Source organism: Dipodomys merriami, unplaced genomic scaffold, assembly GCF_024711535.1.
Source record: "Dipodomys merriami isolate MVZ:Mamm:240054 unplaced genomic scaffold, mDipMer1.0.p SCAF_49, whole genome shotgun sequence".
In the NCBI taxonomy this organism is placed as follows: Eukaryota; Metazoa; Chordata; class Mammalia; order Rodentia; family Heteromyidae; genus Dipodomys; species Dipodomys merriami.
The window spans coordinates 10,291,618-10,307,405 of NW_027206057.1; the positions used below are offsets into that span (position 1 = coordinate 10,291,618).

Consider the following 15,788-nt stretch of genomic DNA (forward strand, 5'->3'; position numbering starts at 1 on the left):
CATACATTTGTGTATGTATGTGTGTTTGTGTGTGTGTAGATACTGTTTTCTTTAAAAAATAATTATTTTAAACTTATCTTTGAGTAGTTTACAAAAGGGTTTCAACTAAACATGTCAATTTATGAATACCATGCATCTCAATCAATGTCACCCAGAAACCTACTCTGTGTGTGTGTGTGTGTGTGTGTGTGTGCGCGCGCGCGCACGCTGGGGCTTGAACTTGAGGCCTGGGTGCTATTCCTAAGCTTTTTCACTCAAAGCTGGCACTCTACTCCTTGAACTACAGCCCCACTTCTGGCTTTTTGGTGGTTAATTTGAGATCAGTGTTTCATAGACTTTCCTGCCTAGGTTGGTTTTGAATCGAAATCCTCAGATCTCAGCCTCCTCAGTAGTTACAATTACAGGTGTACGCTACCAGCACCCAGCAATCCTTGGTTTTGAACCCACACCTTTCTAGGTGATCCACTGCTGACCCATATCTCCAGCCATAGGTAGGACTTTTGAATCAATGATATCTCCCATGAGTAGTTTTATTAATGCTTTACAGATGTCATGATACTCAGCCTGCCAATATGGAGGAAATCATGACACCTTTTGCTATGATTTTCCCTTGAGTAATAAGGCTGTTTCCAGAAGCACATTAATAGATCTGCCTGCAGGGTCTCTGACCTGAAAGGAAATTCTGTCCCAGGCAGTTCCAATTTTTATCTTCAAAAGGATCTTATGCTGCTACACATTTACTGCTGTGTCTTATTCTTTATGTGTTTCTTCATCGCTTGTAGGGAATATGCCCACTAACTTGCCGGCAACACCATGCTTTCCGGGAGAAGACAACGAGTCAGAGGTACAGATCACCTTTCCCTTTGCATCACAGATTCTAGTTCTCATATTTGTTAGCTCCTTTTTGTTGTTATTTGGTTTGTTTCTGGTAGGGGTTCAAACTGGGGCTTGAACTCAGGGCTTTGAGTTTGCTCAGGAAAAATTTAGATTCTGTAGTTTCTTGTGTGTTAACACTTGAAAGACAAAAGTACAGTACTGGTTGGAGGGTAGAGACAGTGAGTGGGTGTGCCAGCCTGAAGGGGGAAGGCTTTGGTGCATAGTCTAGCAGACTTGGTACACGTAAAGCCTTTTATTCCAGCTTGGTATTTTAAAAATACTTCTCCTTCGTGATTAGCCACAAGGCAACAAATATGATGTAGTCATCTCTTTGTTCTTATATAATGGAGCCAGAGAAAAAGAAAATCTACTTTCTAGACAGTACTGTGTATGTAACTTTTCATTAATTCACCAAGTACATGTTGACTCATTAGCCCATTCGTTGCTTTTTAAAATAATTTTCTTGAGATTAAGTGATTACATAAATTTCACAAATTTCACAGTATTGAAATACTTAATACTTAAATTCACACACACATTTTAACCTTCACAAGGTAAATTGTCATTATCATTGTCTATAATGTTTGTGAATTCTAAGAGCTTTGACGATACAATTATTTTTCCACATTGGGTGATATTTCTTTCCTTTTGCTTCGTGTCAGCGGTTCCCTCTTTCCTTTTCTTTCCTTCCCTCCCTCGATGCCCTTGAGTTGCTTAGTTCATTTTCATCAATGTCCAGGGCAGCTGATACAGCCCATCCATTTCTTCCTGTGACAGGAAGCAGGAAGCACAGGAGACCCTGGGGACCTGAATTAGGCTTGAGATTGTGTGCTAGTGTGGGCTCCTGAGAAAATTCACAGACTCCTCTCCATCTGAAAATCAAGGCAATGTGGTACTGTAAGAGAGGATTGCCCTTGATAGACATTGTCCATACCAGACAGCTAAATTTGCTACCTTAATACTTAGGAAATCTTATTAAAGTGTCTTAATAAATGTACTCTGTATACTTATTAAATACTTAGCATACTTAAAAGAAAACAATAGGAAGTATATGTCACTAAGTACTTAATAAAAACATTGTATATTATAGTCAACATACAAAGATCCTAAGAGATTAGGTAACTTGCCCAAAGTCTTAAGATAATGACATAGAGATTTGACTTCTTAACCCAGAGTCCTTTTCTGTAGCAGAGGGACTGCACAGTCTCCCAACTAAATTCTGTGGACACCTCTGTGAGGTCTGGACTCTGTAAACTACATTATCAACAGCCCATCTCTTTCTACCAACCATGGGGCTCTGAGCTCTGAATTAAAACATTACCTTTCACTATCCTGGGACCATAGTACATCATTACTGAAGGGTAGATTCTCAACCGTTAGCCAAGAAGCAAGAATCACTTGGTAATCAAGAGATACAGAGGGTCATTGGGCAGCTCAAAGACTTTCATTCAGCCATTTCTCTGGTTTGTTAACTTTTTGTATTGGATTATGGTGTTTAGATGGGGAGGGATTTCATTGTTACATCTCTGTACACATTAAACTTGCATTCCAATTAATCACCCCTTCCTTCACACTCCCTGAACTTTCCCCTGTGTTCCCAACAGGCTTCCTTGTTCTGCTTTCATAGTTGCAAATAGTCTATTCTTTTTTATTCTTCTTTAAGCTCCTTCCACCACTATCCACTCTTGAATGTGCTCTCACAAATTAATTAAATTCCAGCCCTGCCATAGCTGTAACCTCATTGATTATGCTTCTATATTGCAAAGGAAGCAGAAATGAAAACAAATAGTGATGATGAAATACTATTGCAATACTGACATAGATGCAGTGTGCTCAGAAGACCCAGGGACACTGACTACACAGCTGACTCTGGAGCAGGCATCTGCGGGGGGGTGGAGAGACTGTGTGAGGGCAGGGGTGGAAACTAGTTCTTCAAGGAAGTGGGCCCTGGTAGAGCCTCAGAAAGCACACCTGTTTCCCACTTGGGCTAGCTTAACCTGTTCTCTAGTGTTTGATCCCCAGGTAAGCCCTTGGGTTGGGTGTTTGTTTTCCAGACATTGGACAAGGTTTACCAAATGAAGAACAAACCTCGAGGATATTGTTTGATCTTCAACAATTACGATTTTAGTGAGGCACGGAAGTTACCTTCACTTCAGAAAATGAAGGATAGGAATGGAACAAAATTGGATGAAGGTACAGTAGAACACAAAAGAAAGACATGAAATATTTCTTACACCTGTGTTTTTAAGTAAAAAATGGATAGCAAAAGCTATACTAAGAAAACAGATTTAAACAAATTTCCTTGTAGAGGTGGTGAACATTCCTTATATATTCTTTTTACATGAATGCTCTTATTTCGAATTGATTTTAAAATCAAAGCAATATATGCATAATGATAAATATCAACTTTTACTAAAAGATATAGGGGAAGAATGAATTCTATTATTATTATTTTTTTTTGGTCCAGTCATGGGGCTTGAACTCTGTGCCTGGGCGCTGTCCCTCAGCTCTTCAGCTCAAGGCTAGCGCTCTACCACTTGAGCCACAGCGCCACTTCTGGCTTTTTTCTTTTTTCTTATGTGGTGCTGAGGAATTGAACCCAGGGCCTCATGCATGCAAGGCAAGCGCTCTACCACTGAGCCACCCTCCCAGCCCCTGAACTCTAATGAATAGTGTTTCAGTAAAAAAAAAACTAGGTGAAAAAAATGCCATGGTTATAAGATTTGCATACAGATTGTGTTTATAAAAGTTGTGTTAGTCTGGGAATGTGGCCTATTGGTAGAGTGCTTGCCTAGCATGCATGAAGACTTGGGTGACATTCCTCTGTACCACATAAACAGAAAAAACTGGAAGTGGCGCTCTGGCCGTCTGGTAGAGTGCTAGCCTTGAACAAAAGAAGCTCAGGGATGGTGCCCAGGCCCTAAGTTCAAGCTCTAGGACTAGCGAAAAAACAGTTGTGTTAGCGGAGCTAAGTGCCAGTGGCTCATGCCTGGAATCCTAGCTATTCAGGAGGCTGAGATCTGAGGATCGAAGTTCAAAGCCAGCCCGGGCAGGAAAGTCCATGAGACTCTTACCTCCAATAAAGCACTAGAAAACCGGAAGTAGGACTGTGGCTCAAGCGGTAGAGAGCTCACCTTGAGCTGAAGAGTGCAGGGACAGCTCCCAAGCCCAGAGTTCAAGCCCCACGACCGATCAAAAAAAAAAGTTGTGTTATTGGTACAGCTAACTTTGTGAATTTTTAACCGATATAGCTTTTGCAACTAGTTAGAAGTTCCTCTGTTCAGGTTAACATTGAGAACTCACAAGTAAAACGATATAATCACTTATGGTATAGGAATATAAAAATCACCCAACTCAGCCATTGAGATGTTAACAGCTTTTATATCACCAAAGAATTTTCTTTTTAAAAAATATGATTTGTTTATTAAGGTGTTGTACAGAGGGATACCATTTCATAAGTCAGGTAAAAAGTACATTTCTTTCTTTGTTTCTTTTTTTGTCAGTCATGGGGCTTGAACTCTGGGCCTGGGCACTGTCCCTCAGCTCTTCAGCTCAAGGCTAGCACTCTACCCCTTGAGCCACAGCACCACTTCTGGTTTTCTGGTGGTTTATTCGATATAAGAGTCTTATAGACTTTCTTGCCCAGGCTGGCTTGGAACTGCAATCCTCAGATCTCAGCCTCCTGAGTAGCTAGGACTACAGGCATGAGCTACTGGCATCTGGCTAAGAGTACATTTCTTTTTAAACAGTGTCACCCCTTCCCTAGCTTTCTCCCAGATTTTCCCATCCCACCCTCTCCCCAATAAGTTGACTAGTTCATTTTTATTTTTTTTTTTTATTTTATTTTTTTGACTAGTTCATTTTTAACATAGTATCTATCTAGTAAGTATAACTGCTGCACTTGTTCACCCTTTGTCCCACCCTTTCTGTGCCCCCTTACCCTCTAAAGACAGATAAACAAGACAAAAGGTAAATAAAACAGAAACAGCAACAAAGAAAAGAAAGTCATGTTTCTGTTTCCTGGAGTTTTTTTTGTCAATTCTAGGGCTTGAACTCAGGGCCTGGTCACTATCCCTGAGTTTCTTTTGCTCAAGGCTAGCATTCTACCACTTGAGCAACAGCACTACTTCTGGCCTTTTCTGTTTTTGTAGTACTGAGGAATGTCACCCGGGGCTTTCGTGCATGATAGACAAGCACTTTACCACTAATTACTTCCCAGCCCTTAGAGTTCATTTTGATAAGTGTTTTATATGATCATATGCACATAGCTATTGAGCCTTGTGATTCTCTCCGAAGAATAAACATCCTTTTCTTAGTGTGTGAATGTCGAGACCTGTGTAATTTATGTCCAAGTGTATTTTTTTTTTTTTTACTATCCAGTGTGTTTACTTGATTAATAGGTACATTCTAGTTACCACAAATGCGGGAAACTATGCAACCTATGTTTCTTTGGTTCGGGCTTACTTATAATTTTTTCCAAGTCTTTCCATTTTCTTATGAATAGTACAATATCATTCTTTCTGATGGAAGAGTAGAATTCCATTGTGCATATATACCACATTTTCTTGACCCATTCACCCACTGATGAGCATTTGGGTTGATTCCATATCTTGGCTGTGGTAAACAATGCTGCAGTGAACATGGTTATGCTGGTAGCTTTAGTGTAGCCTGGTTTATGGTCTTTTGGATAAATGCCTAAAAGTAGAATGTCTGGGTCATAGGGGAGCTCTATGTGGAGTCTTTTGGGGAACCTCCATACTGCTTTTCAGAGTGGTTGAACAACTTTACATTCCCACAGTGTAGTAGTATTCCTTTTTTTGGCCACATCCCTGCCAGCATCTGTTACTGTTAGTTTTCTAGATAATGGCCATTCTAACTTGAGTGAGGTGGAATCTCAATATTGCTTTGATTTTTGTTTCTTTTATGGTCAGAGATGTTTGAACATTTATTTTTATATATTTTTATTGTAAAATACTGTTCAGAGGAGTTACAGTTACATGAGTAATGAGTACATTTCCTATCAAGCATTGTTACCTCCTCCTTTGTTTTCCCCCTACCATCCCTTCCCTCCCCAGCTCCGCTACTCCTCCCCCCACCCAAGTTGTAGAGTTTGTTTTCAACATAGTGTCTTGTACATCTCATTATTACAATGGGTCAACCTGTATTTTTTTTGGGGGGGGGTCCGGTCGTGGGGCCTGAACTCTGGGCCTGGGCACTGTTTTTTCTTTTTGCTTATGTGGTGCTAGAAATCGAACCCAGGGCCTCATGCATTCAAGGCAAGCGCTATACCACTGAGCCACGTTCCCAGCCCTCAACCTGTATTCTTATTTCAGCATTTTGTTATTTCCTTTCCCCTCCTCAAATTAGAAAAGTAGATGAATGGATCAAGAAAATGTGGTATGTATGTACAATGGAATTCTATGCCTCCATCAGAGAGAATGACACCACCCCATTTGTTAGAAAATTGGAAAGACTTGGAAAAAATTATATTAATTAAAGTAAGCCAGGCCCCAAGAAATGTAGGCCCCATGGTTTCCCTTATTTGCAATAATTAGAATACGTCTAGGATAATCTTACCAGACAACCAGAAAAGGTCAAAAGCTATATACATATGACCATGTAAGATGATGCTAAGCGAAATGAACCCAAAGTTAGTTAATGTATTTATAATGTAATGTGATTTTTTGTTTCTTTTGTATGTTCTTCCCCCATGGTATAACCCCTGTTTTGACTGTATTTAGTTCCAGTGCCCTGCATCTTGTATATATACACATTTTGAACATGTCTTTATGTGTACATTGGCCATTTTTTTCTTCTGAGAAGTCTTTCTTTAAGTCTTTAGCCTACTTATCAGTGGGGCGGTTGTTTCTTTTCAGGGTTTTTTTCTTGGGGGGGGGTTAATTTTTTGAGCTCTAAAATACAAGGTCCTTGTCTGACACATAGCTAGTAAAAATCTTCTCCCATTCTGTAGGGTTTCTATTTATCTTGTTAGTTATGTACTCTGCCATACAGAAACTTCAGTTTAATGCAATCTCATTTATCCAGTCTTTCTTTGATTTGTTGTGATTCTGCATCTTTACTTAGGAAGTTTCAACCTGTGCCTAGGAGCCCTAGTGTTTCCTCTATCCCTCCTGTAATATTTTTATGGTATCTGGCCTCATATTGAGGTTTCTGATCCATTTAGAATTGATGATGGTGCAGGGTGATAAGGCTCTAGCTTCAGTTTTCTGCATGTGTATAGTCAATTTTGCCAGCACTATTTCTTGAAGATGCTGTCTTCCAACCTGTGTTTTTTGCTCCCTTTTCAAATATTAGGTGACTATAGGTCAGTGGGTTCATTCTGGGTCTTCTGGTCTATTGGTTGTCAGGACTATTCTTGTGCTAGTATGAAGCCTTTTTTTTTTTTTTATTACTATGGCTTTGTAATAGAGTTTGAATTTTGCTATTGATATTCCTCCAATACTGTTCTTTCTGCTAAGGATTGTTTTTGCTATTCAGGGTCTTTTATTATTCCATATGAATTTTTGGCTTTCTTTATATCAGTAAAGAATGTTGGGATTTTGGTGGGTATTGCATTGAATTTATAAACAGTTTTGGGCAATATTGCCATTTTCACAATGAATCCTTCCAATACAAGAGTATGGAATGTTTTCCACTTCCTTCTTTTTTCAGATTTTTTTAAAGTTTTCATAAAGGAGGTCCTTCACACCTTTAATTCCTAGGTATTTTATTATTTTTTGAGGCTATTACAAATGGAGTTGCTTGTATGATCCCAGTCCAATTTTCTCATTGTTGGCACACAAAAAAGCTATTGATTTTTGTGGGTTGATTTGATTTTATACCCTGCTACCTTGCCAAAGTTTAGGATCAGTAATTTGAGGGAAGAATATAAAGGGTTCTTTAAATACAGGATCATGTCATCTGCAAAGAGGGAGAGTTTTACTTCTTCTTTCCCTATTTGGTTCCCCTTTATGATTTTCTCTTGCCTTATTGCTCTTGCTAGGAATTCCAGTACTATATTGAAGAGAAGCGGAGAGAGTAGACATCCTTGTTTCATTTCTGATTTTATTTATTTTTTTTTTTTTTTTTTTTTTTTGTGGTCGTGGGGCTTGAACTCTGGGCCTGGGCGCTGTCCCTCAGCTCTTCAGCTCAAGGCGAGCGCTCTACCACTTGAGCTACAGCGCCACTTCTCATTTCTGATTTTAGAAGAAATAGTTTTAGATTAATTATAAGACCAGCTGTAGGTTTGTCATATACAGCCTTTATTACATTGAGGAATGTTCCATGGATTCCTAGCTGCTCCAGAGCTTTTATCATAAAGGGGTGTTGAATCTTGTCAAATGCTCTTTCTGCATCTATTGAGATGATTATGTGATTCTTGTTCTTGCTTCAATTGGTACGTTGACGTGTGTGTGTGTGTGTGTGTGTGTGTGTGTGTGTGTGTGTGTGTGTGTGTGTGTGTGTGTAAAAAAACAGATTTGCATCTCTGGAATGAATCCTATTTGATTATAGTGTATGTTTTATTGGTTAGTTGATAAATTCAGCTGGCCAGAATTTTATTGAGAAGTTTTGCATCGAAGTGCATCAAACAAATGAGTCTATAGTTATCTTTGATGGGTCGCTGTCTGGTTTTGTGATGAATATTATGCTGGTTTTATAGAATGAGTTTGGCAGTGATCTTTCCTTTTCAAATTTCATTGAAGGGTATGAGGAGTATTGGAGTGAGTTCTCCTTTAAGACCTTATAGAATTTGTCTGTAAATCCATTGTGTCCTCAGCTTTTCTTGGATGGGAGGTCTTTTATTGCCATCTAAATGTCATTGCTTGTTAAGGGTCTATTTCATTGGTTTAAATCTTGGTTCAGTTTGGGTATTCTCTAAGAATGCTTCCATTTCTCCCAGATTGTCCAATTTGTTGACATAAAAGTTTGCACCATGTTCCCTTATAATATTCTGAATCTGGCTTGTTCCTGTCATGATGTTCCCATTTTCATCTCTGTATTTATTTGGGTGTGTTCTATTCTTTTTTAAATCAGATTTGCTATGGATTGGTCGATTTTGTTAATGTTTTCAAAGAACCAACTCTTTGTTTTGTTGATCCTATTTTTAAAAGTCTCTTATTTCTGATTTATTTTTTATTATTTGCTCTGTCTACTTGTTTGTGGTGTTCCTACTTCTACTTGTTTGTGGTGTTCCTACTTCTTTGGGAACTTGAGGTGCATCATTAGTGTTGATTTGCTATGTCTACAATGTTTTGATATAGGCACTCAAAGATATAAATTTTCCTCTGAGTATTGCCTTTGCTGTGTTCCAGAGGAGCTGGTATTTTGTGTGTGTGTGTGTGTGTGTGTGTTTTTGTCGGTCGTGGGGCTTGAACTCTGGGTCCGGGCGCTATCCCTCAGCTCTTCAGCTCAAGGCGAGCGCTCTACCACTTGAGTTACAGCGCCACTTCCGGTTTTCTGGTGGTTTATTGGAGATAGGAGTCTCACGGTCTCTCCTGCCCGGGCTGGCTTTGAACCGCGATCCTCAGATCTCAGCCTCCTGAGTAGCTAGGATTACAGGCATGAGCCACCAGCGCCCGGCTCGTATTTTTGTTTTTAATTGAATTCCATAAATGTTTGAATTTTTCTTCTAATCTCTTCAATGACCCACTGATCATTCAGCAATGTGTTGTTCGGTCTCCCTCAGAGAAAATTTTCTGTGTCCAGCTCTAATTTTATTCTATTGTGGTCTGACAGGATGCAGGGAATAATTTCAGTTTTTTTTAATTTGCAGAGATTTGCTTTGTGACCTGAAATATGATCTATTTTGGAAAATGTTCCATGGGCTGTTGGGAAGAAAATATATTCTGCTGGGTGAAATGTTCTATAGATGTCCTTAAGCTTAGTTGGTCAATGTGATTATTTAGGTCTGAGGTTTCTTTGCTGAGATTTTTGTCTGGATGATCTATTGAGAGCTGACAATGTTGTGTTGGAATCACCAACAATCAGTGTGTTTGGATCTATGTGTATTTTTAGGTCAAGTAGTATTTGATGAAGCTGGGCACTCCATCATCTGGTACATAGGTATTTAGAATTGTTACATCATCCTGTAGGAGAGTTCCCTCTATTAGTATGTAATTTCCTTCTCCTCTTACTAATTTTAATTTGAAGTCTATTTTATCTGATAGTATTACTATTCTGGCCTACTTATGGGGGCCATTTGCTTGGCCAATGTGTTTTTGCAAGTTTGTGTCTTTTGTAGACAGCAGATGAATGGGTCTTGCTTTTTTTTTCTTTCTAGTTTTCTGGTAGTTTATTGGAGATAAGAGTCTCACAAATATACTGTCTGGGCTGACTTTGAATTATGATCCTCAGAGCTTAGCTTCCTGAGTAGCTAGGATTACAGGCATGAGCCACCAGTGCCTGGCTATCTCAGCAGTGTTTTTAAAGCATTTTGTGAACTGTCTACTATCAAAGAACTTTTGAAAATGGTACTTGTGATTTTTTTGACTGAGTAAAGTTCAAGAAGTTAATATAGACTGATCATAGTCATTAGGATACTGTAATCATCCCTGGTACTATTGATTTATTTATTCAAGCATAATATATTGTAGGGATTTTAAAAGTAGCAGAACTTGGGGGGGGAGGGGGGAGGCTGGGAAGGGATGTGAAGGGTAAACAAAGGAGGAGGCTGCAATGCTTGGTAAGAAATGTACGCATTATCCTGCCCACGTAATTGTAACTCCTCTGTACAGTATGTTCACAAATAAAATAAAATAAAATTAAAAAAAGTAGCAGAACTTAAGGACATACAATATATGTCAGTTGTCATCATGTACTTGATATTGAAAATATATAAAATAGAGATGTAATACAACCCCCTCCAGAGTATGAATAAAATGTTGAGAAAAAGAAAACTTTAAAAAGTTATATCGAACATTCTTAGAGCAATTAATAAAAGGTGTTTAAAAGAACAGATGATACAAAGAAGAGTGAGGAAGAATCACTGCAAAGCAAAAATTATGAGTATAAAAATAGTGTGATCAGGCTGGGCGCTGGTGGCTCACACTTGTAATCCTAGCTACTCAGGAGGCTGAGATCTGAAGATCGTGGTTCACAACCAGCCCAGGCACAAAAGTCTGTGAGACTCTGATCTCCAATAAACCACTAGAAAACTGAAAGTGGCGCTGTGGCTCAAGCAGTAGAGTATCACCTTGAGCTGAAGAGCTAAGGGACAGTGCCCAGGCCAAGAGTTCAAGCCCCACAACTAACAACAACAACAAAAAAGTGTGATCATATGGGTGCCAGTGGCTCACATTTGTAATTCTAACTACTGAAGAGACTTAGATCTAAGGATTGTGGTTTAAAGCCGGCCCAGGCAGGAAAGTCTGTGGGACTCATCTCCAATAAATCACCAGAAAATTAGAAGTGGTGCTGTGGCTCAAGTGGGAAAGCACTGTCCTGAGCTGAAGAGCTGAGGGACAGCGCCCAGGCCCAGAGTTCAGACCCCACAACCACCAACAAAAAACCAGTGTGATCAAGAAAACACTAGAAAGGACCAAAAGTAAAATGGAAAGTGAGAAAAAAAGGTAGGAAAATTGAAGATCAGTAAAGGATGTTTAACCTCTAACAGTGAATTCCAGAAAAGAGGACAGAAGAAATGGGGAAATAGAGCTTTCTAAGAGTCAATGAACAGTCTCTAGATTGAAAGGATCTAGTTAAAAAATGTAAATTTTATAAATGAATAGATATCACTGTACCCACACCTATTACAAAATGAGCGCTAATATTAGAAAGCAATTGCCTTGGGAATAATTGGGTAACAGAGAAGAACAGAAAGAAGATAACTATTTAATAAGACTCTGAGCCTTATTTTTGTTCCTCTATTTATTTATTTATTTATTTTTGTCGGTCGTGGGGCTTGAACTCTGGGCCTGGGCGCTGTCCCTCAGCTCTTCAGCTCAAGGCGAGCGCTCTACCACTTGAGCCACAGCGCCACTTCTGGTTTTCTGGTGGTTTATTGGAGATAGGAGTCTCACGGTCTCTCTCCTGCCCTGGCTGGCTTTGAACCGCGATCCTCAGATCTCAACCTCCTGAGTAGCTAGGATTACAGGCGTGAGCCACCAGCACCCGGCCTCCTCTATTTATTTTGATGAATACAAATATTTTGAGAGGTCTCTGCAGATGATGTTTTATTCCAACCTTATTTTTTCTGATTTAGTATGAAATGTAGTCATCTTTCAAAATGGTTTGGTAGTAAGCCTAAATGACAGCTTAGCTATTTGCGAACTAGTTTAAGAAAGGGAATAACTCTCTGCCCTCATTTGCCTCAGGGTTGAGAATGTCTTCAGCTAGCAGCAATAAATATTAGAACCCACAGAACCACTACTAAGAGAGGAGGTTTTGTTCTTAACATCCTAGTTCAAATTCTTACCTGGCCCCATTTTTCTGCAACTCTGAACTGTGTTCTAGTAATTATTGTAATATAATTTTTCTTATTTCATTTTTCAGACACCTTGTGCCAGACCTTTAAGGAGCTTCATTTTGAGACTGTACTTTTCCAAAATTACACAGCAGGGGACATCAGTGAGGTTCTGCAATCCTACCAAAATACAGACCACAGTGAGAAGGACTGCTTCATCTGCTGTATCCTGTCCCATGGAGACAGGGGCGTTATCTATGGCACTGATGGAAAGAAGGCCTCCATCTATGATCTGACCTCTTATTTCACTGGTTCCAATTGCCCTTCACTGGTTGGAAAACCAAAAATCTTCTTTATTCAAGCTTGTCAAGGGCAGAGTTATCACAAAGCTGTACCTGTTGAGACTGACTCAGAGAAGGACTTAGAGAAAGACTCGGAATCTCAAAAGAAATATATCCCTGATGAGGCTGACTTTCTGCTGGGGATGGCTACTGTAAAAAACTGTGTATCCTACCGAGATCCTGTGAAGGGGACGTGGTATATCCAATCTCTTTGCCAGAACCTGAGGGAAAGATGTCCTCAGTAAGTTTTTCTACCCAACCCACCTCAATATTGTACTGTCTGTTTCCCTTTCTTATTTCCAGCACTATATTTTCATATTCAGAACTCATTAGAAAGTGCTTATCTGTCAGAGTAATATTATCCCATCAAGAAGTATCCCAAGGAAGTCATTTCCACTCATCTAGCTGTGGATGAAGTAGCTATACTTCTCAGGTCAGTTGCAAAGTACAAAAGATGACTGTTAATCTTTTGAGTTTTCATATAGAAAAATGGATGATTTAAGGGTTTCCAATATAATCTCAATAGACTACTACAGTGTCAGAGCTGGAAAGGATACTTATATATATATATATATATATATATATAGATAGATAGATAGATAGATAGATAGATAGATAGATAGATAGATAGATAGATAGATTAGCTTTCTGTATTTAGGCAGAAACATGACTGAGCCATCTTAACTAGTTTTCTATTTTTTTTCAAGAAAGCAGCAACTCACTTCAATATTTAACACTCCCAAACTCTGTCAGAAAACCTCTGTCTAGTCTCTAGTCAACCTCAAATCCTCTTGGTGCATTGTGGGAAGTGATAGCAAAGATCAGCAACTCCCTATGTCCACTAATTTGGCCCTATTGGATGCCACAACGTTTTGGAAAACAGCGTTTTTATTTATGATGTGCTACTTTTAATTAAATTAGGGTTGTATAAGTCACAGTTCCTCTGTAGGCACACACAGCTGACAGATGAACAATAGGACTTGCCTAGCAGCCCCATGTATTCCTGTTTCTCATTATATTGATGAGAGTTTTCCATGGCATATGAAGATCAGCTATCACATCAAAGTGTAATGTCACATCTGTAACTCAGACCAGGAATTGTGCAGGTTCTAGAGTCACTACACAGGCAGATGAGGAGGTTGCCCAACACAATTGCTAAGCTAGCAGAGTGATGGGTAGAAATGACTGCACAGGATAGTTCTCTTCTGTTTGCTTTAAGTTTGATTGTAGATGAATTCAAGAAGCAAGGCTGGTCTTTAGAGGGAGGATATTGGGGTAGCATGTAGGTATTTGTGTGTGTCGGGGGGCAATTGACCTAATATGTAGAGCAGAGTAAGCTACACACAGGTTAGGAGGGAAGGAAATCAAATCTGATAGTGATACTAAAGTTTCTGGTAAGCGCTGAAAGCTGAAAAGCTGGAGTAGATCTTGGTTTAGCAACTTATGGGTTCAGATTCTGATGTTTTAGAGAAAGAATAGTAGAACTCCTGCTGGGCACTGCAGATGACTGGGTCAATCCAGGGACAATCATGATTTTCCTCTATGTTTTTCAGAGGTGATGATATCCTTACTATCCTGACCAAAGTGAATTATGAAGTAAGCGAGAAAATTGATTGGAAGAACATGGGGAAACAGATGCCTCAGCCTATTTTCACACTAAGGAAAAAACTCTTTTTCCCTCCTAATTAATGTCACCTCAACACTTTATTTATTAATTAATAACTATTACCATTTTGTACTTTTGGGGGGGATTATGGGAAGGGAAATTAGAAAAGAACCCTTTATTTTATGGAACTGAATGTAAAATCTTTCATTTGATTTTGTAACACCAGCATTATTAAACATATATAATATGATATTATTTTGTTTGTACTTTTTGTTGTTGTTGTTGTTGTTCATGGGGCTTGAACTCTGGGCCTGGGCTCTGTCTCTCAGCTCTTCAGCTCAGGGTAAGCGCTCTACCACTTGAGCCACAACACCACTTCTGGTTTTTCTGGTGGTTAATTGGAGATAAGAATCTCACAGACTTTCCTTCCCTGGTTGGCTTTGAACCAATCCTCAGATCTCAGCCTCCTGAGTAGCCAGGGTTACAGGTGTGAGCCACCGGCACCCGGCTGTTTGTACTTTTGATGATGTATAACTTGATAGGCAGACAATGGAAACAGCCACAAGAACTGGCATTCCCCACTTCCTGAGTGAAAGATTAAATCTATTTTTTAAATAAAGATTGAAGCAGGTGCTGGTGGCTCATACCTGTAATCCTACCTCCCCAGCAGCCTGAGATCTGAGGATCACAGTTCAAAGCCAGCTCAAAGTCCATGAGACTAACTACCAGAAAACCAGAAGTGGTAATGTGGCACAAAGTGATATAGCACTAGCCTTGAGCACAAAAGCTCATTGAGAGTGCCAAGGCCCAGAGTTCAAGCCCCATGACCAACAAAAAGAAAGAAAGAAAGAAAGAAAGAAAGAAAGAAAGAAAGAAAGAAAGAAAGAAAGAAAGAAAGAAAGAAAGAAAAAGAAAGAAAGAAAGAAAGAAAGAAAGAAAAGGAAGGGAAAGGAAGGAAGGGAAGGAAGGAAGAAAGAAGAGAGGGGGAGGGAGGGCAGTAGGGAGGAAGGAAGGAAGGAAGGAAGGAAGGAAGGAAGGTTTTTCTGAGTAGCTCTAAATATGGACTGAAACAAAAAAATTACCTTCAGTGATATCTCAGAATGTCAATATTCTCATAGTGCTTACATTTTAGACTAGTGCTTCTGAACTTCATAAATAGCCTATTTGGAATGCTCACTAATTACTTCTCAATGTTCATAGACTACATGATCATATTGGAGCTTAAGACTGTACTGTTTTAAAAAATAGCATGTAAAGTAACAAATTGTGATTTGTCTATATAATGCTACTCAGCAATAATGAAGAACTTTAAAGTCATCACACACACATACACACACAGAGAGAGAGAGAGAGAGAGAGAGAGAGAGAGAGAGAGAGAGAGAGAGAGAGAGAGAGAGAGAGAGAGAGAGAGAGAAAGCACACAGAGAACACACTATATGATTCCATTTTCTTAAAATTCTAGGAAAGCCAACTGAATCTATAATGTCCCTTGCTTGAGGACAGGTTGGAAAAAACAGGTTAAATTACAAAGTAAAACAGGAAACTTTGGTAGTATTGGAAACTA

General features: G+C 39.2%; 1 protein-coding gene across 5 annotated transcripts in view; it reads left to right on the plus strand.

Moving 5' to 3' along the window:
- The window catches only part of Casp8 (caspase 8), a 30,640-nt gene extending 15,593 nt beyond the window's left edge, over window positions 1-15,047 (plus strand). For all 5 annotated transcript variants that reach the window (XM_069995808.1, XM_069995805.1, XM_069995809.1 and 2 more), the window contains exons 6-9: window positions 783-844; window positions 2,931-3,069; window positions 12,367-12,859; window positions 14,172-15,047. In XM_069995808.1, coding sequence (XP_069851909.1) covers window positions 783-844; window positions 2,931-3,069; window positions 12,367-12,859; window positions 14,172-14,307 — 830 coding nt within the window. In that variant the 3' untranslated portion in view covers window positions 14,308-15,047. The remainder of the gene's footprint in view (window positions 1-782; window positions 845-2,930; window positions 3,070-12,366; window positions 12,860-14,171) is intronic.
- Window positions 15,048-15,788: the final 741 nt, after the last annotated feature.